The following is a 23,982-nucleotide window of genomic DNA, read 5'->3' as shown; positions in this document are numbered from 1 at the left end:
AAGTACTAAGCTTAGACATATGTATACGCTCAATATCCACACACATTGTAATAAGATTTATGTGGATTCTCGCTCCTTTGTGAATGTTGGAACTTAATGTTTTGTGAAGGTTAATAGTAACATAGATTATTTTATTAAGTAATGAACTGATCTCACACCGTGGAGATCGAAAGGAGATACGAATGAGGTAACAAGTTATAGTAGTATACGGAGAGTAAAAGAGCATATTACTGACCTATGAGAGTGTGTGTGTGTGTGTGTGTGTGTGTGTGTGTGTGAGAAAGAGGAAATAAACTTTCTGAAAAGTACTTCTGGAAGAGCCAGAGCCACTGCAGATTGCATTCTATTCAAGGCAAGGCACAAATGACATTGCGGTACATGAGGCAGAGAAGAAATAGGGGGTCAGATATACTCAATAGTATTTGTATTATAGATTATGGATAATATTATGGTTTGTAATTTATTATTTTGATATTTTAATCCTATCATTTTACTATATGGTTTAATTAATAATAAAGTTATTATGATAGTATATTTATTATAAATGTATTTCTTAAAAAAAAAGTGAAAATCTTACTGCTTAAAGTGATTACGAAAATATACTTACATACATTTTACAAAGATATATCTCCAAATTAATTTATAATAAAATAAATGTGTTTTACAAAGATTTATCTCCAAATTAATTTATAATAAAATAAATGTGTGACTCCCTTACGAAAGATTATAAAATAAATGTGTTTTACAAAGATTTATCTCCAAATTAATTTATAATAAAATAAATGTGTGACTCCCTTCCGAAAGAATGTGGGTGTATATAGAATACATACAAAAGTATCCCTCTGAATCAATAAAGTACAACTTTGAATTTTTATATGGTATCTCTTCCCCACTTAGAGTAGGAAGAGCAACCCCTAAAATTTTGTTATGACTTTAATTTGGTCGCCCTCACCCAATAATGAACGGTGGTATGGCCCCTTGAATTATTCTTGTCATTGGACCTAATACCAATTCCAAAAGAAATGGCGACTAGCGGTGGTCAAAATGGTTACACTGGCCTAACAGACATTTTGAGTGTCTTGAGGAACACAATAACCAAATGAGGTCGAGTCTTACGGATCCCACACTTACATTTTCATTTGCAAACTTATTCTAAACTATATTGCCTGAATTCACAGTTACTGCAATCATTTTCTTAACTGAAAATAAACTACTTCATTAGCACTTACAAACCTTGATTTACCAATTAACATTTGAGAATACATTATTTCATCATCAGAAAATTTGTGCCTTTCAAAAGCATCCATGACAGCAAAAATGTTACATCTCTATAGGTAAGGTAAACAAAAAAGGCAACTTATTTGGCTAACTTCCTACAGTGATGCTGATGAAACAACAAATTTGTAACTATGCTAATGCTACAGGGGGATTTCTTTGGAGGCAAGGATCTATAATTACATTAATGTTGATTTGGACTATAAATTGGTCAGTCTACCAGTGCTTGATGATCCTTTCCTTCTTCGACGTCTCTTTTGCCGAATGCGCCAAAAACTCAATGCTATAATACCTGTCAGAATAGAAAGAAATGATGAAACAAAGTGATAGCATAGATATACATCTTAAATTTTGAATGAGTCTAACTAATAACTATGAACCATCGACACAAACATGAACACCAAACAACCTGATATTAACAATGACAAGGACACAAGAAAATAATTTAAGAAAATAGAATAATTTAACATAACCACGCGTGTCGGTGTCATGTGGGTATCAAACATGACACCTGTTGGACAAAGAACATGTCTTCAATCTGAAATGTCGGTGCTACATATGGTCTAACGCAACCCTACAAAATGAGTAACTAGTAAGATTAAGAGTTTTTGCCCACTTAAAACTAATTTTCCGGTCATAATGTCATATCCCACCCAATCATGGAATCTTAGTACACCCCTCACGCTTTAGACTTGACATTTGGAGTGTGGCCCTAAATCTTGGATATGCTTCGATATCATCTTAAAATTTAGGTTGAGTCTAACACAACTAAACAAAACCGATTTGTTAAGTGAATGATGTCTCCTACTTTTATACCCTCGTTTTTCAGGCCATCTCTCGGTAGGAATCTTAACAATAAATATACTAGTCGAAAAAATTGGAAAGCAAAGTTAAGTGGTCACTAACCAGTTACTGCAACAACAGCAGGAATAAGCCAGTGAGTACCAACTAGCATAGGTGCATCAGGCTGCAAGAAAGATAAGAGTTCGGTACATCAGCATTATGCAGCATCTGAAATTTCTAGAAAACCAACTCAACAACGGTTTCAGTTTCTTACCTCATCTCCATAGAATAGGCCCAAATATCTATTCCCAAGAGAGTCATCCTTAGTTCTCAAATTTACCTTTCGCGTAAGGTAAGAAGCGTCAAAGGTTGAATTGAAACCATTGCCTAGATCAATGACAGGATAACCTGGCAATCTTCTGTTTCTTCCTCTGACTTGCAAACTGTAGCCCTTGGTTCCCCATATTTCGAACCTTGAGTCGGTCCTGCAGAACAATTCCTTCCCCACAACAGCTGAATATGATGAAAAATTTACATCGGTTCTGCGAGACGGTAACTGATTGTCGTCTTCATACAAGGGAGCGTCTTGTTTGTTTGAACTAGAGAAAAGCACTGGATCTCTAACATTCTCACTGGTAAAATCTAACATTTTCCTCAGAAGCGTAAAACAGTTGGTCACCATATGGCTGCTGTCTAAACAGTTGGAGTCACCATACACGCCAATGCGACCTTCCCCCATCACTGTAAGACCAAGAATTGGAGAATCGGCCTGTTTTTTCACCAAGAGAGGCCAAAACTTTAAAAACAAAAAAAAAAAGTATTTTGCCACAAATTTAACAACAATTTGGATAGTTAACGCCGTTCAAATATGTTAGTAATTATCTTCAATGGATGTTTCATGAGTATAATAAGGTTTAACAATTCATTAACCATCCACTAAACATAATTAACTATAATTTTAAACGTCATTAACCATAGCGAAGAAATAGAAGATGTCATCTCACACCTTGGTGGTGCTAGAAGTAAGCAACACATTCTGAGTGGCTCCACTTTCTGAACTATCCGAGAAAGGGAAGCTATGTACATAACCACCCCTTGGAAACCTTACTATGTCTGTTCCAGATGCGTATCGATTCTCCTCACCGAAAAGTGAAAAATCACCGCTCAGAATCTTATCTCCAAAGGCAATTCCAAATGGAGCCAAAAGATCATTAAGGGCAGGATTATTAGCACCTCCAGTGACAGGGGTCCACCAACTCCGGGTATTATCATCAAAGAATCTCATCTTTACCATGGTATCTACATTGTACCACTCAGCAAAGACAGCTAATCCCAATCCAGTATTTATAACATCGTCTCTCAACTTTTCAATCTCCTCGGCAAAGTACTCTTCTTCAAGATCCACTAAAAGAAGTGTTCCATACTGTCGAGCATCAAAGCACGTAAGAGGAGAACCGAGTGTTTCAATATAGTAACCAGCATCTCGTAACATGTTGTACATTATATGAAAATTTGTATGTAGATGATCCCCATGCCAGTCAAGAATGTCATTACGAACATCCAAAGAATCTCTGGGAATGTAACCTGGGGGGTATTTGATATTGTGAAACTGATCCCACAAAATTCGTTTTGCTCGTGGCGGTGTTGGCACCACTTTTAACTTCAATTGAAGTACACAAGTGCTTATTCGAGGGTGCTTCTCGCCTTGAGCTGGCGGGCTGGAAACCCTAAGAGTCACATTACCTTCAATGTTACCAGAAAATTGTGCACCTTCTTCCTTGATTTGCATATGAATAGCCAAATAACCAGTCCAAGGCCAGATGACTTCAGAATATGTAAAATGAAGGCTTAAAAGATTCCCTACTTCTTTAAAAGGATGCCATATTGGTGGACTTTCGACGTAGCCAATAACCCCCATTCCATTTAAAATGCTGGCATTGAAGATGACAGGCATGGCACCTGCATAGAGTGGCTGGCGACAAAAGGGCCATGCATAAGGACAATCCGTGTAATCAAGAACACTGGGAAAAATGCTTGCTCTAGGTTTGTAGCTCTTAAGAATCTCATATGATTCTAACCTGAAAATTGCATTACCAAACAAGAAAACATGATGATTAGAGAATGGTTAAATAGAGACAATTTTGAAATTTTTCCAAATGTACAAGAACCTTGCAGATTGGTTTAAGAATCTAATTTGATTAAGAAAATTTTCAATAATAATAGATATTGTCATATTAATATGATATGTTTAAAAGTAAAAACAAAACAAATTGGAGAGCTAAATACAAAAACCTACAGATCAACTCTGCCAGCGCCCTGCTCGTACATGTTAGGCCCAGCAAGCTTCGCAGCACCCTCGACCAATGCTTGTTTCATGCTTGCTGGGTTTAAGATATTTTTGCGATCGGGTTCAGGAATGACACTGACAAGCAAACATACAACACCAGCAACTACAGGACTTGCAACACTGGTTCCTGATAAACTTTTACAGCCCGAACTAATCTTTGATCCCATTATGTCCCGTCCATATGCAACAACATCTGGTTTAACACGGCCGTAACTGCAAGGGTAAATATTTACCATCAAGTAAGAAACAAAACTCGCAAATACATTTGAAGGAATCACAAACTGACAGACGAAACATAAATGGTACCCGTGAGGAAGTTCCCATGTACTCATGCCACGCGAGGAAAAGGAGGCTATATGGTCACTATAGTCAATACCTCCAACACCAATCACATCACTTTGATCTGCTGGATTATTCAAAGTTCCATAAAGTGGTCCGTCGTTTCCAATTGCAGAAACCATGATTATGTTATTGGCTGTTATCTCCCATATCTGGTTAACAAATTTGAGTCGTAAAACTATAAAAACACACTTCTATAGTTGGTGGAAGAAATAATTATCATATATGTAACAAAAACATATAAAGGCTTCTGCAATATAATGGCTACAGTAGATGAAATACATTCTCCAGAAAATAATATAACTGTTGTCTTTAATCTTTAATACTATAAGTGATAACCTTTTGAAGTTTTCTACCTCAAGATAAATAAGTTACAATACTCGATACTATCAAATCCTGAGCTAGAACAAATAGGCACAAGAAGTTTACCTTTTCCACAAATGGGTGATCCAAGTAATCAGGTCCACCTATACTTAAATTGAGCACATCCATATCGGTTGCAATTGCATAGTTAAAGGCATCAAGGAACCAAGAGGTATATGACACCTGCAATAGGCTGAATGAAATCTTCTCAAAATCTTGCCAAGTATTGCAGAATACAAATATCAGAAGCAGCAGAAATTGAAGAAAAAAAATGCAACTTAATGAACATTTATAATCTGCTCAAAATGCATCTAAATTTTCCTATTAGGGCTTGCAAATGATTACTCTAATGCCGTTTCCATGGAATAAGAAAGAGTTCAATTCAACACATTTCCCCCCTTCGAAAGAAATACTTCAATAATAATACCCAACAGGCATTACCTGTGCATCAGTGAACACACGAAATGCATAAATCTCTGTATCTGGTGCAAAACCAAGGCACTCGGAGTCCATACCGGCAACAACACCGGCAACAAAAGTCCCATGTCCAAGATTGTCATTCAATGTATCCTCATTGGTCCAATTTGTACGCTCCTACAAAGTTCCTCAACACTCAATTCATCAACAATCAATCAACCACTACTCCCAACATCATATCAACCAAACAAGCATTACCTTGATGTTACGGAAGTGAGGGTGATCAGCTCGAATGCCTGTATCAAATATGGCCATCTTGACCTTTGCACCAGTGTGGCCTCTCGTCCATAGTTCTTCCGCCCCAAACATGGAAGTAACTTGCGATCTCTGTTACAATGAAACACCTCAGACCATGCACATTTTAAACAATCAATAAAATTCAGACAGTCCAATTACTAGTTACCACCATAAACATTGCATAGCTTTCATATATACCAAATTCAATTCATCAAAGTCAAAATCAAAATTGTGACAAAAAAAGTTGGAATCTTTTTAGCTTCCCTAAGATAGCAATAACAAAACTCAAAACAAAAAAAGACCTGGCTCAACAAATCTCTACCCCACTTGAGTGAACCATTGCGATGGATAGAATCTTCTACATGTTCATCTGCATCACAAAAGGACATCTTTGTGAAGATCTTCCCTGGGCGCTTATTCCCATTAACAAAGGAACCAACTTTATCACTCTCATGCTTCAACAAACCCCTCTTATAGCTCACATCCAAACTCACATACTTCACCAACCCTAATTTCTTAATTTCGTCAATAAGCCCCAATTCATGAACCGAAACGAGGCCAAAATCGGTGGGGAACTTAGCTGCAGGATTATTCCGCACGATCCAATGCCACCCTTTTGATCGGAGGTTGGATTCAAGGTAAGCACGGTGGTGATCGGCGGTTTTGTATTGGGTGAATCCGATGATGTAATTTGGAGGTGGTGGTGGTGGTGGAGGAAAAGAGGGATTTAGGGTTAGGGTTTTGAAAAGGGCAATGAAGAGGAGGAAGAAGGAGAAGGTGGCGGTGGTGGTGGTCGTCGTGGTGGCGGCCATGTTGGCCGGAATGGACACACAGTCAGAAAGAGAGACAGTGACAGGATCGGTTTCTTTGTTGGTTGCTACATTAGCATTTACGACATTACATTGAATTTAGGATTATGTTTGATTCCTTGCTTTGTTTCTGTTTCAATCTGGTTCAGTTGTTCAATCTTCTATGTCTTTTGTTTATGGTTTGTGTCTTGTTATTTTAGAATTTTAGAAATTTAGAAATAGGAATCATGTTTGATTTAGGTTTTTATTTTATTGTTACAAAAGAGAATTGGGAATTAATTTTATTAATAACTCATAAACACTTAATTAAATACTCAATTTAGTTTCTCTAAAAAAAATATATAAATGATTTTTATCATTTGATAAAAATAAATGGAAACAACTTAGTTACTACTACTAGTACTATTTTATTTGCAATTTGTATGGTTGAAAAAAAATATATAGATGGATGAAAAGGAAACGACCGGTGTTAGAGGAGGCATCAAATATAACCATGAAATTGGTATATAGTTTATACTATCGAAGTGTGTGAATAGTCAATTCTCGTGCAACATATATTTTATGTCATGAATCAACACAACATATTTATGGTACTTATTGTCGAGGGTCTCGATGGTGATAATATTGTGTGATGAGTCTATATAGCAAATTGTGTCACTTAAACCCATGTTTTTGGTTGGCGAGAGATCATGAAGGATGGAGTGAAGCTTTCCCTATAAAACATCTGAAGAGAAAGTGTAAAGCTAGGGAAGTCACATTGCCAAGTTCCGAAAGAGTTGGGAATAAGCTTGTCAAAACCAATGTCAGCAGGGGTTCTGATGCAACTTTCATCAACATTAGTGATAGTGAAGGAGAAACTGAAGGAGTTCAATTTAATGAAATGTTCTTTAATAACTCTAGTTTAAAAGTAACTAAAGAAAGTGAAGAAGTAGTTTGTCGTAGAGATAACAGATTGAGAATGGCAATATATGAGAAAAGGTTCATATGAGATGCTAGTTGAATTTCCATTTCTCCAAGTCCACCAGATCTCCACAGAAAAAAGGTTAAAAAGGTTATTATGGTGGCCAAAACATCCATTTTTAAGCCAAACATTTTTTCTTAAATACTGTAAATATTTTTAATTATAAATTCAAGATTTGCGGAGTTGGTGTAATCTCAATCACAATGGACGAAGATATAATCATCCATGCCACATTGAGCGCTCAAAGGCATGGTGACCATGTTACATCAGTGAATCAAAGAAAGATTATGCATTGAGTTGAGACAAGGGACCAAAAAACACGCACTTAATATTTTCTATGAGGCAAAGTTTCCAAATACAATATTGCGGCGACTGTGAAATTGTGATATTGAAAAGCCACGAGTATCTATTATTTACAGTGTAACTTCCACTTAAGGGTGGAAAACGGGTATGCCTGCCCTGTAAAATTCCATAAAAAAAAGACGGAGCGAGCATTGTGTAAGGTGTGGGCTTAAAACCTTAGTCTGGCCCATAAAAAACGAGGGAGGGGCGAATTCGCGAACACTGCACCTTTTTAGCCTAAAATTTACAAAAATGCATGTTGATGCATGCGTCCGCAAAATAAAGACACGTTTAGCGGAGCGCGCATATTAGAGGGTGTAGCCCTAAAACCTTGGTATGTCGTTGAAAAGTATGGGAAAATAGGCATGCCTAACAGGGCATACCCATTTTGCCACCCTAGTTCCACGGATGTGATATGATTAAATAAAGACACGTTTATTGTTCGCGTTGAAACTTAAATTTGTTGTTAAAGTAGTTTCAACAATAGTATGTTCTCGACGATCAGTTGACATGTAATTTCTGTGGGGAGGAACTGTTAAGTATAAATCTTCCATAGTGAGATCAAGGTCATGCATATGAATAAACAGGACAATAACAGCAAAAACGTCAAAAGAAGTCTATTGGTTAAACCATAAAAAGGACGAATCGGATCTAGACATCCAATCATACACATCATTGAACACAAACTTCTCTTTGATAATGGATTTTTGGGGGGTAGTACCTGTAGCTGTAAAACATGAAAGCAAGTGGGCATTAGGAAATTATCTTTTAGAGAGGACACTTACCCAAAAAGTGGGCATTAGACAAGTTTTTTGATAAAGAGAAATGTAGGCATCTTTGACTGATCAGTTTCCTCAGAACCCAGTGTTCTTTGCCCAAGAGATTTTTCTTCAAGCAACCAAGGTAATGTTTGTGTTGTCAATATCCTTTTAGATTAGGTTTTAAACTAATCGGTCTAGGTATCACAAACGCTGTGTGGAAGCCATATATTTTGCATGTAATAATAAATGAAAGCAGACAACTTCCTGACTTGTTTAGAAGCTAATTTTCCAAGAAGTCATGCAGTTTTTTATATTCTCAATGATTAAATTTATATCACTCCATTTAAATTTGCTTTTGAGGATAGGAAATCCAAAATATTTGTTCAAATAGGTTGTGATATGGATGTCATAGAAAGCCGTGATTTGGTTGATTTTCATCCAATGAATATCGGAGAAGAAGAAAGCTCGAAACTTGATAAGTTTGTTCTTTAGACCTAAAGCACAACTAATGCGATAAAAAATGTTAATGATAATTATGAGTTGAGATTTATTGGCTTTTATGAACAGGAGGACATCATCAATAAATCAATTGAGGGAGATGTGTGGTAAGTTAGTAAAGATGAATATAAGTTTCTAAAAGTCACTACTAACAACACCAATGATGACAAAAAATGTGTTTCTTCATTTACGTGATGAAAAGGTAAGGTGATAACGAATCTCCTTGATAAAATATTGTGAAATGGACTGAAAGATGTATTCTATTTTCATTCCATATAATGAAGAGAGACATAACTTATGAAGAACTCTAATTGACATTATGAAACACAATTTCCAAATCTAACTTTAAAGTAACATCCCCGACTTTCTTCTTTGACTTAAGCACGTGGTGGTCAATTTTCTACAACAACAACAAATTCATAGCAGGAGACATCATAAATTTTTTTGTGTATATATCAAAGCATGATACTAACCTTGAAAGACATGGTATAATATGTTCACATTCCTTTACTTGTAAGCAACTATTAAAACTACTAAATCAAATAATTATGGATGAAATGGATGAGAAAATTTACCTAGAGAAACAAGAGCAAATCCATAGAAACAAACATTAGAAAATTTTATGTCTATCTATTAAGTATTAAAGCATAATATTAACCTTGAAAGCTTTTATAAAAGAGGTTGACATTCATTTACTTAACCTTGAAAGCTTTTATAAAATATGTTGGCATTCATTTACTTATAATTTACTTGTAAGTAATTGTTAGAGTAAAGATAACTACTAAAGCAAATAATTATCCTATAATGTTATGGATATAATGGATAAGAAAGTTATTATTACATTTTCTAAAATATCTTTGGGAACTATTTTTCAATAAATAGTAGATAATAAATACCATTTAAAAAAAAAATGTGGGAAGTTCAAATCCGCGTCTATGTATCTAAGTCTAATGTTTCTGCACATCTATCAATGGAGACAAATTAACCGAATAATTATCAAGATGTTTAGTTAAGTATTGTCGCATTTTTAAATAAAAAAAATTATGAGATTTTCATTGTAAATAATAATAAAATACTCACTTATTTAAATTACTTGACAAAAAAAAACATAAAAATAAATTGAAGTGGTTTGTGTTTGAGACCGAGCAAGGTTATGGCGCGAGGCTTGATCCTGTCATCATCACCAACACTACTCACTGCAAATTCTCTATTTACTTCTTTCTCCAAAACTCCACCAAAAAGTTTCAAACTTTCACCCTTTTCTTACCTTCTCCACCATCGCCACTATCCCAAATCTCCCTCAATTTCATCATCATGTGTTTGTTCTTCCTCTTCCCAACAATGCTCAATCGACATCTCCAATTACAGACAAGCATTTTCCAACCGAATGGACATGGCTGGAATCAAACCCCATCACAGAATTGGTTTGCTCCTCTTCTCTTACTCTTCTTACTTCCCACTCACCACACAAAGTTTCAATTTTTTTTGCTATTTGTGCAATTTGGTGTGTGCCCTTTTTGTTATATATGTAGCATTTGTTAGAATTCAAGCTATTAAGTCCTTTTTGATGGTAATGATTTTATAGAATTATTACTCTACCAGAAATAAAGGAGAAAAGATATGATTTTCCCACTTAACTAGCCTGTTTGGATAAAAAAAAACTTAAAATTAAGTGCTTATAGCATAAGCAATTATCATATAAGTGCTTATGTATAAGCTATTTATGTAACAAAAATTAAATAGAGTCAAACAGCATTCATATATATAAGTTATGAACGGTTTCTGTAAGCTCTCTCAAATAGTCTCACAGGCCGCAAGTATTTATGCCAATAGATAAGCTCAAATAAGCACTTCAACACAAATAGTAGTTTTTGGCATATTTTAATAACCATTATATCAACAAGCTTGTTTGGATAAATAACTTATAAGTGTTTTTATCATAAACACATATAAGATGTTTCTTTAGCTTGTTGTATAAGATATTTCTATAACAAAAGATAAAATAAAGTCAAACTGATTTCATATAAGCTTTAAGCTATCAGCTATCATGGAGAGCTTATGGAAATAAGCTGAAAACAACTTATGGACATGCCATAAACTGTTTCTACAAGCTCTCCCAAACAGCCTCATAAGTTTACTGTTTCTACAAGCTCTCCCAAACAGTCTCTTAGCTAAGTGTTTATGCTAATGAATAAACTATAGTAAGCCCATTCAAAGCATTATAGACAAGACTTGTTGAATAAATAGTTTATGATTAAGGGTTAGATTAAGTTTCTGAGAATGACTTATTGAATAAATGCTTAATTTGTTCATTATCCATTTCCCACTTATGCAAAGAACCTATATTTTTTCTTTCAGTGCATTGTTTTTTAACCTTTTGATGTTATGGTGCTTCTTTTCCTATCAGCTTTGGGTGTCTCTGGTGGCCCTGACAGTATAGCACTGTGTGTGTTAACTGCTGGATGGAAAACTGCTGGTGTTAATTCTGCTGGAACTGACAATAGTGGTTTCATTGACGGTCTGTTGGCGATAATTGTTGATCATGGACTACGTGCGGAGAGCAAAGACGAGGCTAACGTTGTTCGTAAACGTGTTTCTGAAATGGGTTGGTCTAAATTTGATTGTGTAGTATGGAAATGTGATTTGAGTTCTTAAACTTATTCGAACTATGAACTTTGTTGACATAAGCACTCCATACAGGAATCAGATGTGAGATTGTCAACTGTGATTGGCCAAGCGGCAAGCCAAAACAGGGTCAATTGCAAGAAGCTGCTCGGGAAATGAGGTTATTGCATCTACGCATTGTGTTAATAAAATATTAGGCCTCGTTTACTTTCTGAAATGAGATTGCTAGATCTGTTTTCGAAATTGTAAAAGTAAATGGTGAAGAAAATATTAGATCTATATTCTTATGCTTATTAGTTGAAGTGAAAATGAAAACATGAAAGTAAACGGGCTCTTAGATGTATGTGCTAAGAGCTTCTATAAAAGTGTGCTAATTGCGGATTTTGATTTCTTTGAGCTTTAGGTACCAAGTCTTTCATGATGTTTGTGCCAAACAACAGATTGGAGTGTTGCTTATTGCACATCATGCTGATGACCAGGTTTAATTCGCAATAAGTTATGTTCAAATTATATTTTTTATTCCTCCATATTATTTTTGATGAGTTGCATATGTTATGTGGAGGAGTTTTTGGAATAGTTTGGGCCCTAAAGTAGGAAATGACCAAATGTTGCATTTTTATTTTCTTGTCAGTTGATTGAAAAATTGAAAGCTTGTTCAAGATGTTAGTTAGACATGTAATGATTACTGAGAAATGATGCAGGCCGAGTTATTTATTTTAAGGCTTTCTCGAAATAGTGGTGTGCTTGGACTTGCAGGCACACCTTTCACCTCCCAAATTTTCCCTGTGCATACACATTCATACGGTGAAGTTCCGGCAAATCAAAACATCCTTCTTGTGCGGCCGCTTTTGGATTTTTCAAAGGAAGATATGTACAAGGTTGGTACTAGATATTTCTTTATTTCATAGTGTATAGCATAATTTGAACAAATCATAATTATTCCCTGATACGCTATTTAGTATATAGTATTGTCGAATAGCAGCAATAGCGGTACTATAGCACTGTAGCATAGCAGAATTAGCACAAACTTCTATGTTCTGCGATTCACAATTGATCACCGATTTATATATGCATTGTTCCTTTTCCTCCTTCTCCCATTGGATCATTGACTTGATAATTTAATCGTCTTTCTTTATCTTTGCAGATATGTCAAGGTGGTACTGAAGAGTGGGTAGAAGACCCAACAAATCAAAGCATGTTGTTCACCCGCAATAGAATACGAATGGCACTGAATCATATGTCATCTTGTAAGTTGTGATGACGAGTAGTATTATGATTCCGTTAATAGTATTTTAAATAATCGTTTAGTTCTTCTAGCCAACATTCTTTTCCGAGTTGTTCAAATGACACTTTCTTACATTTTCAGTAGCATTCAAGCATGAACTCCAAAGAGTGATTTCTGCATGTCGAAAAACACGTGCATATGTCGATCAAGTTTGCCATAGCTTGATACATCATGCTGTGGTTATCAATGGTGTGAGTATCACTCAACTACTTATTCTATTCATTGCCAATTTTTATATCATTCTATTCTTTAGAATTCACTCTCGTCCTGATTCTGGGATTGTGATAATATTTGCAGCATGGATACGCCGCTATTGATTTACAGATTCTCTGTCCTTCAAAAATTGAGGATATATGCTTGATGAAGTTTCTTTCCTTGGTCTTGCAGGTACTTCTGATGTTGCACATGAATATTCGTATTTGCATATTCTTCTAATCATAATAATGTTCGAACTTCTATTTTTTTCAGTTTATATCACAAAGACAGAGGCAAATAAGAGGTAGTGCTTTGAAATTGCTTATGGATTACATACGTACTTTTCCATGCAAGGTAAATCTCCTTGCATGATATTGCTTTGGTCCTAACTCAATCATTCAATTTTATTGAACATTGTCTTAGCTGCATATAGGTCTGAAAACGTGTCAATTTCCGACACCGACGCATATATTTAATAACTTCTATTTTCTTAAATTATTATTTGTGTCAGGGTCGTGTCTGGTGCCCTAGACGGTACGAATGTTTCATAGTCTATAAGAGATTATCTTAGACTATGCTGATTCTTTTATCTTTCTTTCTTGCCGACACATCAGCGTTTTAGCTATAAATATTTGAATAATTTTAAATTTGTTTTCCTATTCTTTTTTTCCTCAATAATGCTGTAGAACTCGATCACTGCCGCTGGTTGTTACCTTTGTCCGGATCCTGGTTCTAGAGGGTCCAGAGTCCTGGTTTGCTGTTCTTTTGACTTTACTTTGCCCTTAAAGATGGAATTTTTCGAGACGCGCGCTTTCAGACAACAAGAGTTTTGTGTTATCAATGAGTTGGGGAAGATTATAGAGGATGGAAAATCATATGCAAATCACTTGGTTCTAGATTCATCAGATATCCACTTTTTGGATGAGAATCATGAATCAGTTCTGGATGAAGCTAAAAGGCTAAACATAATCAGTGAATCAACCTACAGTAGCATTCGAGTACTGCAGAAACAGGAAACCGATCGCTTCAGGTCTAAAGTTGGAGCCGTTTCTGAATCCGCATCAAAGCGCGAAGATGAAGTTGTGACCACTTTTGGCAAATCACTTCAACCGGGGAAGTCCTGTTACTTCATGGATCGATTCATTCTAACATGGAAGTTGAATGATAAAATGGATACCAACATGGTTTCTGGTTTAGTTGATTATGATCAAGCTCTTGAAGTGCGGCACATGATTGAATCCGATTGGCTGTATCTTGCCGAGTTATCCAAGTATTCTCTATCGGAAAACTTTACAGAATATGAGGTTATGTCAGCTAATGGAAACGCAACGACGAAGGAGAAAACAGCTCCTCCATATTTGCACTATGCCAGTTTATCAGCAAAAAAGGCTCTAGTTTTGTTAAAATCTATCCCAGTTGCTGCAAGGAAAAGCTTGCCTGTTCTGATTAATCAAGACGGAAAATTAATAAGCATTCCAGTGAGTTAACCTCTTATCTATAAGTTGACTTATTATAGCTTATCTACTAACATAAACACTTGCGAAACTGTTTGAAAGAGCTTATCAAAACAGTTTATGATATGTCCATAAAATATTTTCAACTTATTTTCATAAACTCTTCAGAATAACTTATAAAAAAAGGTTATAGTTTATATAAATTTAATTTAATTTTTATTTTATCTTTTGTTATAAAAACAACTTATGAATAAACACTTATATGATGACCACTTATGCTATAAGCGCTTAATTAAGGTGTTTATCTGACTAAGTGACTATACTTTCTTCATTTTTCAGAGTGTCAATTTCAGGCAATGCCCTTGTTTGATGGTGCATGTGGAATTTAAGCCAAAAATTCCACTTGGGGGAGGTCACAGGTCATTCATATAAAAAAAAACTAGAGAGAGAACACTAAATATCATGATTATGAGAAATTATTTTGGTGGTTTGAAGTGCGAGAAATTATTGAAACCATCTTTGGCACCACACATTTCAAGTCAACCGAAAAGGGAATGTTGAAATGGAAGAAAGTTCTAGCCACGGCCACCAGTGACCACAAATTGCGCGTAACACCCGAGCTTATTGATTTCCATGCTTTGATGGCGATTACTGACAGAGCCTTTCAGGCAAGCTGGTAAAAGGGGAGATGGAGATTTCTGAAGTGATCACCATGGAAGATGCTTAACAAATTCTGCAAGGAATTTAAATTGGTTTTTGTTCTATGTTCTTCATATATTTAAGCTCTTGTACATTAAATTTCATACAAATAGAAGTGGATTATGAGGTTGTGGCAAATCTCTTCAACCACCAAGAAAGTTCTCTACTTCTAATCTTATTATGAAGTCAATAACTTCTTATGGCATCAAAATGATGAGTTGCTCAAGTTGATTAGTTTTTTTCCCTATATTTTTTCAAATTCCATTATTTGTTCATGTTATTGTGACAGAAATATAAAGGAAAAACAAAAAATTGTGTTTACCAACTTTGACTTTATAGTTATTCCTGATGTTTAGGTGGATTAGAAATGACAACATGGCTGGACGGGGTCATGTTTTACCTTCCCGTCCCCAAATCCGAAACTACTAATATTTTTTCAAACGGGTTCGGTTATTCTCAACCCTCTTCCATCCTTGTAGTGGAAACAATTTCTTAAAATAAAATTGGTCCACTTTTTCAAACCCATAACCAGTTCCAAACCTAAAACCCGTCCATATTTGGGAAATTTTATATATATATATATATATATATATATATATATATATATATATATATATATATATATATATATATATATATATATATATAAAAATAAAATACAAATTAAATTAAAATATTAATGTATTGATTATATAACTAATATTTAAGATTATCAAAATCAAATAACTCAAATTAACAAAACCAAATAGCGACAAGTAGAAGAATCCAAAATATAATTTTAGGATTTTTAATTATAATAATCTTTATATAATTGGAACATGGCCAGGTGAATTTTAGTGTTCCCGATATACCACCCCCTTTTAAAATTGGAGAAAGTTCAAATTCGAGTTCTGTCAAAAAGAGTTTTTGCGTGCTTCTTTTCATTAGGATACTCCTAAAGAAAAGTGGGACAATTTTCAACTTACCCAAAAAGGTACAACCGAGGCAAAAAATATTAAAATAAATACATTGATCCATGATTATGAAATATTTAGAATAGCACACGAGGAAAACATTCAGGAAATGAAAAAAATATTTTATTCACGTTGTGAATCATATGAGAACATTCAGGAAGTGAAAAAAATATTTAATTCACATTGTGAATCATATGAGAACTCTGGATAAAGTTTTTTAAAATGAGAATTTGGTTATCAAAGTCCTTAAATGCATAATACGCAGCTAACAACTTAAAATCACTCGGATTTACGAATTTAAAGATTTGTTTCATTATTATTTATTTTAGGGTTAATAGTCATTTGCCCCCCTGCAATAGTAGCGATATTCGGTTTACCCCCCTTTTAAAAAAAAATTTTGTTTTACCCCCCTGTAATATTTGGGTACCCCCCTAAACGTGTAAAAACCAGGGAGTAAAATCAAAAAAATATATTTTACAGGGGGGTAATTTTCCTTCTTAGGGGGCAAAAGACTTGCAATTTTAATATTATAGGGGGGTAAAACAAATTTTTTTTTTAAAAGGGGGTAAACCGAATATCGCTACTATTGCAGGGGGGCAAATGACTATTAACCCTTTATTTTTCTACTAACTATGTGTTGAAAATAAAGACTTTCGCTAAAAGAATAAATCTCAAAGTTGAATGCTATTATTCCTGGAGAGAAGTATGGTCTTATATTAAGCTTAAGTGTATTTCTATGTGCTTATGTTTCATCAAGTAACTCATCCTTTTTATTTTTTTCCACTTTTTTGATAATGACAAAGAATGAGAAGTATACTCTCACAGGAGTAGAGTATAGTCTTTATATGTGAAAGGAGAGATAACCATTATGATCTTTCTATCTATCTTCTTTTTTTTTTACCACCTTTTTGAAAGATGTGTTGTCATCATTAAAAAGAGAGTAAATGTGGATCTATATGGTGTGCATGTATGGTCGTCAAACATTATTTGAAGTTAATAAAGTCAATGTGTTTGTAAGACCTTAATACTTTGAGAGCAACACACTTAAGTAGACCTTAATACAAGAAAAGAAAGCCTAGGTTAGAAATAAACAAAGGGTCATGCTAACATGTGCACATGTTAAGGATACTATAATTAGAAAAAGTTAGATATAATTAAATGCAATAAAGTCATATTTAAAGTTTCGATACATTAAATGCACGTGTTCCAAGAAAAAATTTCTATAAATATCTCATTAACTTGTGACCTTGGGGCACATGTTAGCTTTTCCATAAACAAATTGGGCCTATTATCATATCAAACCAACCGGGTCATATGGATCCACCAAGTAGATATGTCAACAAAATAAACAAACAACTTTTCAATTTGGTAATAAAAATCATATTTTTAATTCAATCATCCAAACAACCTTTCCTTCAATCATAACCGTCCATTCATCTCTCTAAATCCACAAAAACCAAATCCAACCGTCCAATACTGAAAGCAAAAACTTGAAATTTCAAAACCAAGAGGGGGAGGAGGAGTGTGTATTCTTTCTTCTTCTTCTTCTTCTTCTTCTTCTGCAGCCCTTTCTTTTTTCTCTCTCTCCGCAATTCACTTTCTCTCTCTAAAACTCCACTCTCTCAGTATCTCATTGTATCACCAATTTTGGATCCAAAATTTAATTTTTTTTGAATTTTCAAAAAATTTAATTTTTTATTCGAAATTCAAATTTTCCCAGCTTCGAAATCCGTGTCCGAATTTGTTCACACTCTGAGCCTCATCGAAATTTAAATTTTTGAAAAAAAATTTGAGAGAAAAATCGTAATCGGTGTTCGTTTTGGGTTTCAATTTGAATTTGAAATTCTGCGTTTCGATTGTGATTCTGTCGTTTAATATGGAGGAAGGTGAAGGAGGAGATTGTGGTCGGAAGAATGTTCCGTTGGTTTCGGAGTTTGTTGTGGCTGCTTCACCGGCGGCGGCTGCAACGGCGTGGTTGGATGCTCCGGCGAAGAAGCCAGCGAGACAGCTAGATTTCAATGTTGTGATGGAACAGTCGAAGCCACCTCAGCTGCAGACAACAACGACTGTGACGGTGCAGAAACCGGCGGGGAGTTTGCCTTTGCCGCCGATGGGACTTCACGCTTCTGTGAGGGTTGGGTGAGTTTGTTTGAAATCATTCACTGTTTTGAATTTTGATGAAAATTTCATCTTGTTTCAAATTTCAATTTTCCTATTTGGTGCTCTTTGGAAAAGTGTAATTTAAATTTGCTTTAGTTTGATTAATATTATAGATTACTTAGCACCGACACCTCTGAAAAAAGGTGTGTCCGTGTGAGTGTCGGTGTCCGAAACTGACACCGACACTTTTTATTATATTTAACTGATTATAAGTAGGAACTTAAGAAATTAGAATGCATGTTTTAATTGCATACACATTTTATGAGCTTCTTAGCTGTAATTTGACTAGTTTCCGTTCATGTTTGGGTTATGATTAATAAGTGTTTAGAGTTTAGGAAACGAGATAATTAGCGGTAAGCGGTAACCGGAATCAAGTTAGTGATCTCAACTATTGACCTAGATCAGACGCGTGAGATTCCCAGTTTGCTAAAGTCACAATGTGAGCTTCCTAATCGCTATTCAACGACTCAGATTGATTGACTGCAGTGATCGGAAGGAATTCCGACTACAGGGAATCTGGGTCGTTGAGTTTACTCTTACATGTGTATATATGGTATAGAATAGCTGATATGTTGTCTGTACAATGGATACGACATATGATATGATTGGATACAACGTTACGTATAAGTCAAAATCGTTGTATTTAAAATTTCGGAAAAACAAATGAAAGCATCACAGCACTTTTCATAAGTAAAAGTCATCATTCGGGTCACTACGTAATTGAAGGAAAAAGTGGAGGAAAATATAGTTCATTTTTATTTTTAGATGGTGAAATAGAGGGAGATGTGAATTATAGAATTCTACTGAGGGAATGAATGGAAAAGGCTTTTGTTATTTCATTTGTGATAGAAAAGTGCCTTTCAAGCTAAAAGGAGAATTATACATGCATTAGACTAGTGATATTATGATTATGATTCTTGAATGTTTGCAATAAAGGGTCAACAAGAGCATAGGATAAATTTTACATAGATAAGAAAATATAAGATTACGATTAAATGTATTCAAGACAAATTTCTAGCGAGTGACGCCAATTGTTTAAAATATGGTAAGTTTATGCGTAATATTGTTTGGACATGCGAGAGAAAGATCAATAGAAGTTATAGATAGATGAAAGGTAGATCAAGAGAGTTACTGCTTCAAGTGAAGTAGGCATTTCCTTATGGTACATGATTTTGACGTTTTGAATCTGTTTGACATTGATAGTTATGAATGCCATATAAGATCTCTGTACCTGTCTTTATGTTTTGACAAGCTTGAGCTGATGTATCTTTTTGTGAGTAAATTGCCACAAAGATATCCACTTTGACTGCGACATTTTGCAAATGTGTACATGTAAAAGCTCAAGCAACTGTTATTGGTCTTCTATTAACTAACCTTTAATTTTTCAGGAAACCAGAATCTCCCAAACCAAGATCAAGACCTAACTTTGAAATGAAAGAAGGTACTCCAAAGAAGCAAAAGCAGTGCAATTGTAAACACTCTAAATGCTTAAAGCTGTAAGAAAAACTCTCGATTTCTCTCTGCAAGTGTGTATGTTTCTTTTTCTTTGAACATAGGGTATAGAAAAATACTTGGGATGAGCTTGTGTAGGCAGCTGTGGCCCTCAGTTGCCAGCTTTGACCTGACTACCCACTTTTTTTTTGTGGGAAGGGGATTAGCTTTCTGATTCAACAATATTGAACACTCCTAAATTTGCAAGGAAAATGGAAATAGTTGGGAACATGAAATAAATGGCACACCTGACCAGGAAACAAAATTGGGGTAGCCTTTATCATCAAAAAAGTTATGTAGTACACATAGGTAGTTTTAATGTATAGACATTGGTTTCCCATGGCCATAGTTAGGCCCAATTTTATCTGAATTATCTTGAAAAATGTTTTTCCCTTGGTCAAAACTTACCATCTTCAATCGTTTAATCTCTCCTTTGGCAGAGGTCATTTTTCGTTACAGCTTACTGGCTGCTATTATTATACAATGCTACATGAAGTTGACTTTCAAAATATTTTGTGCAGATATTGTGAATGTTTTGCATCGGGAATATACTGCGACGGTTGCAACTGTGTTAACTGTTTCAACAATGTTGATAATGAAGCTGCTAGACGAGAGGCTGTTGAAGCTACTTTAGAGCGCAATCCAAATGCATTTAGGCCAAAAATTGCGAGCAGCCCTCAGGGAGCACGCGATAGCAGGGTAAGTAGGTCTAACTTTTTGTTGCAGGTAGTATTGTATAACACGTTTTATTCTGTGCTGATAATGCTAGACTTTTTCTATTATCTCTGATATTTCTTCCTTTTCACTGGGGATGTAATGCAAAAGTAAAGAAATTTTTATGGATATGATATGAGGTCCTTTTTTCCAATAGTAGAAAGCTTCCTATTCGATTAGGTGTGCCTCCATTCCATAATTGATAATTATGGAATTACACCTTTTGCTTCCTGGTTACAGCTAAAAAATAATTTTCTAGATAAATTTTTTGTTGATATTGAACATTCTTACTGTGTATTATTGGCTGCTATTGGTCCATTCCCTTCAATATATTGATTCTATTATTCTCAGGTCATACCTTCGATCGATTATTCTTTTTCTTAATGTCTCGAAATTATCTCCTTGTAATACAACAGTGTTAAAGTATAACTCGACGAAACTACTTCATTTTGATTTTTATTTACTTCTTTATGTTTGATTTTATTTTAAAAAAATTGGATAGGAAGACAATAGTGTTAAAATAGAACTAGAAATAAGTTGTAATGTTTTTTCACATGAAGTTGGACTTATCCTGGTTTAGTTTTCTGATATGCCTGGATCTTATTATTAAACTACCTTACAAATGCTTCTGTATATGGTCTAGTTAAATGACAAATTGCAGATTTTAGACTTGGCAATGTCGCATTTATTAGAAAATTTATTGAACAATTTTTTAATCTATTGAATACTAAATTTTGTTTGTCGACTATTGTAATTTGAAAACAAATGTAGGTGGAGGCTGGAGAAGGTGTAATATTAGTAAAACATAACAAGGGGTGCCATTGTAAAAAATCTGGCTGCCTTAAGAAGTACTGTGAATGCTTCCAAGCCAACATTCTTTGTTCTGAGAACTGTAAATGCATGGACTGCAAGAACTTTGAGGGAAGTGAAGAGAGACAGGCTTTGTGTCATGGAGATCATAATAACAACACGTATATTCAGCAAGCGGCAAATGCTGCTATAACTGGAGCTATTGGTTCCTACGGCTATTCATCACCTCCAGTATCAAAGAAACGAAAAGGCCAGGAACTCTTCTTATGGCCTGCAAACAAGGATCCATCAATTGGCAAGCCGGGACAACAGGTAAAACTTGATCATTGCACAAGGCGTACTGATACAGGGGTTTATTTAAACATAGGTATTGGTTACCATTCAAATTTGTCGACATGGCAATTTTTAGTCACATAAGTCTGAAGCCAGCGTTTTAGCTTTAATACCATAATGATTTAAGTCATTCATATTTGCTAGCTACGTAATATGGTGAATGCTATCAAACTCATGAGCACCTTTTGTTACTCGACTTTAAGTACACTATCATAACAAAATGTTTTTAATGTTTGTCAGGTAAACCATGTCAAAAACTCAGCACCCTCATCATCATTATCACCCGTCTCAAGTGGTCGTGTTGCTAATGCAACATTAGGTCAGAGTCCATCAAAATTAAAGTACAGGTAATATTGGTTATTGGTATATGTACGGAATTAAGGTAAATTTAATAAACTTAGTTGCTTACTTGATTATTTTTTAAGGTCTCTTTTAGCAGACATCGTACAACCACACCACCTCAAAGAGCTTTGTTCAGTTCTGGTGCTAGTATCTGGACAAGCTGCAAAAACACTTGCAGGTACATTGCCATTTACCACCGCCAATCATTTATTGTGTAATTGCTCTTTAAAGGCCCATCATGTTTTCTTCCATTTTTTCATTGTCTGAGTGACCGATATTAAATTAACCTTGAGAGTCTTTTCCTTTGTACTTGTCACTTTTCCACGCTTTCCCTGCTTTTATAAACAGGCACTAGTTAAAATCACACATAAGGATCGGATAACTTTTTCACTACCATTGATTGGTTTTTGATGTGTTATGTTTTAATTTGATCAGACCAGAAAATTTTAGTGGAAAAGCGTACAGAAGATGAGACACAAACATGCCTTGCTTCTTCAACTCAAGAGCAATTACCAAGTCAAAAAGAAGTTGATGTTGAGAAAGCTGTGGAAGATGATTGTTCGAGTGCAAATCAAACAGATAAAATCAGCCCAGGTAATTCCTGTTCAGATGGCGCTGACGTCTCAAAAGGGAGACCAATGTCTCCCGGGACTTTAGCCTTGATGTGCGACGAGCAAGATACAATGTTCATGACAACCGCCTCCCCCATTGGGGCAACGACCCAAGCTTGCAACACATCTTCACAATTTCCTAGTGGACAAGGAGTGACAGAGGTCTATGCTGAACAAGAAAGAGTTGTATTAACACAATTTAGAGATTTTCTCAATAGAGTTATCACTATGGGGGAAATAAATGGTAACATTTTTGTATATTCCTCATATTTTCGCATTACCCTGTTAAAAATCAAAACTTGCTTATTTTTTTATTCACTATTTCAGAGACAAAGTGTTCTTCATTGGCTAGAAGTGAATCAGAGGGTCAAAAGGATCCAATCAACAGTGGAATTGGAAACACCAGTACTGAGACAGTACATCAACAAGAAGCCACTAGCAATGGTGATGCCAAACCTGTAGTTCCACCTATGGCCACAACTTCAACACCTGTGGTCCCTGGTGATGCTGCAGCTGAAAATGGTGAAACTAAGCTGAATATGGAAAAAGATGTATGAAAGGAATCTAACTTAGAAGAATTTGCAGAGTTACCCCCTGAAAGAAGAATCTAACTTCTCTGTAATGTAATTAGAAAAAACATTGCCATTAGTCATTTTCTGCATTTCTCCTCTGTGAAGGTCTGTTAAGCATTCAGGCCTCACCATTAATCGATGGAGGATCAATTTTTTCTTCCATCAATTTTCTTACTCTACTTTGGCCATTCATAAATATCTAATTTATTTTTTTCAGCTTCAACATTGCTTAATTGCGACACTTGTAAATTGCTGAGTTTTAATTTTATAAATTATAATTTTTAATATTGCTTTCAATGTCTCGTAGTTGTTATTTAGAATGTATTTCAGGTTTTCTAACTAAGGGATTTATCCTTATTTCCTGTATCTTCAGCTTATTGTTCATTACTTCCTCCAACTTTGAATGAAAATTCAAAATTACATTCTTTAAAATGCATATCATGGTAACCATCTACAAAGATTAGAAATGTTATCTTTAGCTATTAGATATGATAAAATTGATTCCATATGCCACTGTTTTCATAGAAATTATTTTTATTCAAAACC

General features: G+C 34.9%; 3 protein-coding genes across 7 annotated transcripts; 2 read left to right on the top strand and 1 right to left on the bottom strand.

The window, feature by feature from the left end:
* Positions 1 to 787: 787 nt before the first annotated feature.
* Positions 788 to 6,844, bottom strand: LOC131637334 (subtilisin-like protease SBT6.1). 2 transcript variants are annotated; one of them, XM_058907932.1, is made up of 10 exons: positions 6,124 to 6,844; positions 5,783 to 5,911; positions 5,549 to 5,701; positions 5,174 to 5,290; positions 4,712 to 4,896; positions 4,355 to 4,618; positions 3,065 to 4,136; positions 2,333 to 2,827; positions 2,182 to 2,242; positions 791 to 1,567 (listed from the first exon to the last, which is right to left on the bottom strand). In XM_058907932.1, the coding sequence occupies exons 1-10, from the start codon at positions 6,631 to 6,633 to the stop codon at positions 1,476 to 1,478; spliced, it is 3,078 nt and encodes a 1,025-aa protein (XP_058763915.1). In that variant the 5' UTR covers positions 6,634 to 6,844; the 3' UTR covers positions 791 to 1,475. The 2 variants fall into 2 exon arrangements, with proteins under 2 accessions (XP_058763916.1, XP_058763915.1); XM_058907933.1 differs by lacking the exons at positions 5,783 to 5,911; positions 6,124 to 6,844 and having other exon boundaries at positions 788 to 1,567; positions 5,174 to 5,300; positions 5,549 to 5,563.
* Positions 6,845 to 10,317: 3,473 nt separating this feature from the next.
* Positions 10,318 to 15,972, top strand: LOC131637300 (uncharacterized). 3 transcript variants are annotated; one of them, XM_058907883.1, is made up of 11 exons: positions 10,318 to 10,616; positions 11,600 to 11,797; positions 11,893 to 11,977; positions 12,221 to 12,296; positions 12,519 to 12,695; positions 12,962 to 13,064; positions 13,187 to 13,293; positions 13,400 to 13,489; positions 13,571 to 13,651; positions 13,984 to 14,775; positions 15,091 to 15,972. In XM_058907883.1, the coding sequence occupies exons 1-11, from the start codon at positions 10,346 to 10,348 to the stop codon at positions 15,181 to 15,183; spliced, it is 2,073 nt and encodes a 690-aa protein (XP_058763866.1). In that variant the 5' UTR covers positions 10,318 to 10,345; the 3' UTR covers positions 15,184 to 15,972. The 3 variants fall into 3 exon arrangements, with proteins under 3 accessions (XP_058763866.1, XP_058763865.1, XP_058763867.1); XM_058907882.1 differs by having other exon boundaries at positions 13,184 to 13,293; positions 15,091 to 15,971; XM_058907884.1 differs by lacking the exons at positions 10,318 to 10,616; positions 11,600 to 11,797; positions 11,893 to 11,977; positions 12,221 to 12,296 and having other exon boundaries at positions 12,308 to 12,695; positions 13,184 to 13,293; positions 15,091 to 15,971.
* Positions 15,973 to 17,904: 1,932 nt separating this feature from the next.
* On the top strand, positions 17,905 to 23,721 carry LOC131637310 (protein tesmin/TSO1-like CXC 5). Of its 2 annotated transcripts, none has more exons than XM_058907897.1 (8): positions 17,905 to 18,542; positions 19,952 to 20,059; positions 20,576 to 20,753; positions 21,540 to 21,890; positions 22,152 to 22,258; positions 22,337 to 22,431; positions 22,689 to 23,108; positions 23,192 to 23,721. In XM_058907897.1, the coding sequence occupies exons 1-8, from the start codon at positions 18,280 to 18,282 to the stop codon at positions 23,419 to 23,421; spliced, it is 1,752 nt and encodes a 583-aa protein (XP_058763880.1). In that variant the 5' UTR covers positions 17,905 to 18,279; the 3' UTR covers positions 23,422 to 23,721. The 2 variants fall into 2 exon arrangements, with proteins under 2 accessions (XP_058763880.1, XP_058763881.1); XM_058907898.1 differs by having other exon boundaries at positions 18,416 to 18,542; positions 19,960 to 20,059.
* Positions 23,722 to 23,982: the final 261 nt, after the last annotated feature.

The sequence above is a fragment of the Vicia villosa genome, unplaced genomic scaffold (assembly GCF_029867415.1).
Source record: "Vicia villosa cultivar HV-30 ecotype Madison, WI unplaced genomic scaffold, Vvil1.0 ctg.001966F_1_1, whole genome shotgun sequence".
Lineage (NCBI taxonomy): Eukaryota > Viridiplantae > Streptophyta > Magnoliopsida > Fabales > Fabaceae > Vicia > Vicia villosa.
This window is presented reverse-complemented; position numbering and strand designations above follow the sequence as displayed.

What these genes read in the sequence shown, in the direction of transcription:
- LOC131637334 (XM_058907932.1), bottom strand. Translation starts at nt 6,633, where the DNA reads ATGGCCGCCACCACGACGACCACCACCACCGCCACCTTCTCCTTCTTC. An exon ending in CTCACTTCCGTAACATCAAG is followed by an intron (nt 5,702 to 5,782) that starts GTAATGCTTGTT and finishes GGAACTTTGTAG; the next exon opens with GAGCGTACAAATTGGACCAA. An exon ending in ACATGGGAACTTCCTCACGG is followed by an intron (nt 4,619 to 4,711) that starts GTACCATTTATG and finishes TTACCCTTGCAG; the next exon opens with TTACGGCCGTGTTAAACCAG.
- LOC131637300 (XM_058907882.1), top strand. Translation starts at nt 10,346, where the DNA reads ATGGCGCGAGGCTTGATCCTGTCATCATCACCAACACTACTCACTGCA. An exon ending in CAAACCCCATCACAGAATTG is followed by an intron (nt 10,617 to 11,599) that starts GTTTGCTCCTCT and finishes TTTTCCTATCAG; the next exon opens with CTTTGGGTGTCTCTGGTGGC. An exon ending in TAAACGTGTTTCTGAAATGG is followed by an intron (nt 11,798 to 11,892) that starts GTTGGTCTAAAT and finishes CACTCCATACAG; the next exon opens with GAATCAGATGTGAGATTGTC.
- LOC131637310 (XM_058907897.1), top strand. Translation starts at nt 18,280, where the DNA reads ATGGAGGAAGGTGAAGGAGGAGATTGTGGTCGGAAGAATGTTCCGTTG. An exon ending in TTGGCAAGCCGGGACAACAG is followed by an intron (nt 21,891 to 22,151) that starts GTAAAACTTGAT and finishes AATGTTTGTCAG; the next exon opens with GTAAACCATGTCAAAAACTC. An exon ending in CACTATGGGGGAAATAAATG is followed by an intron (nt 23,109 to 23,191) that starts GTAACATTTTTG and finishes TCACTATTTCAG; the next exon opens with AGACAAAGTGTTCTTCATTG.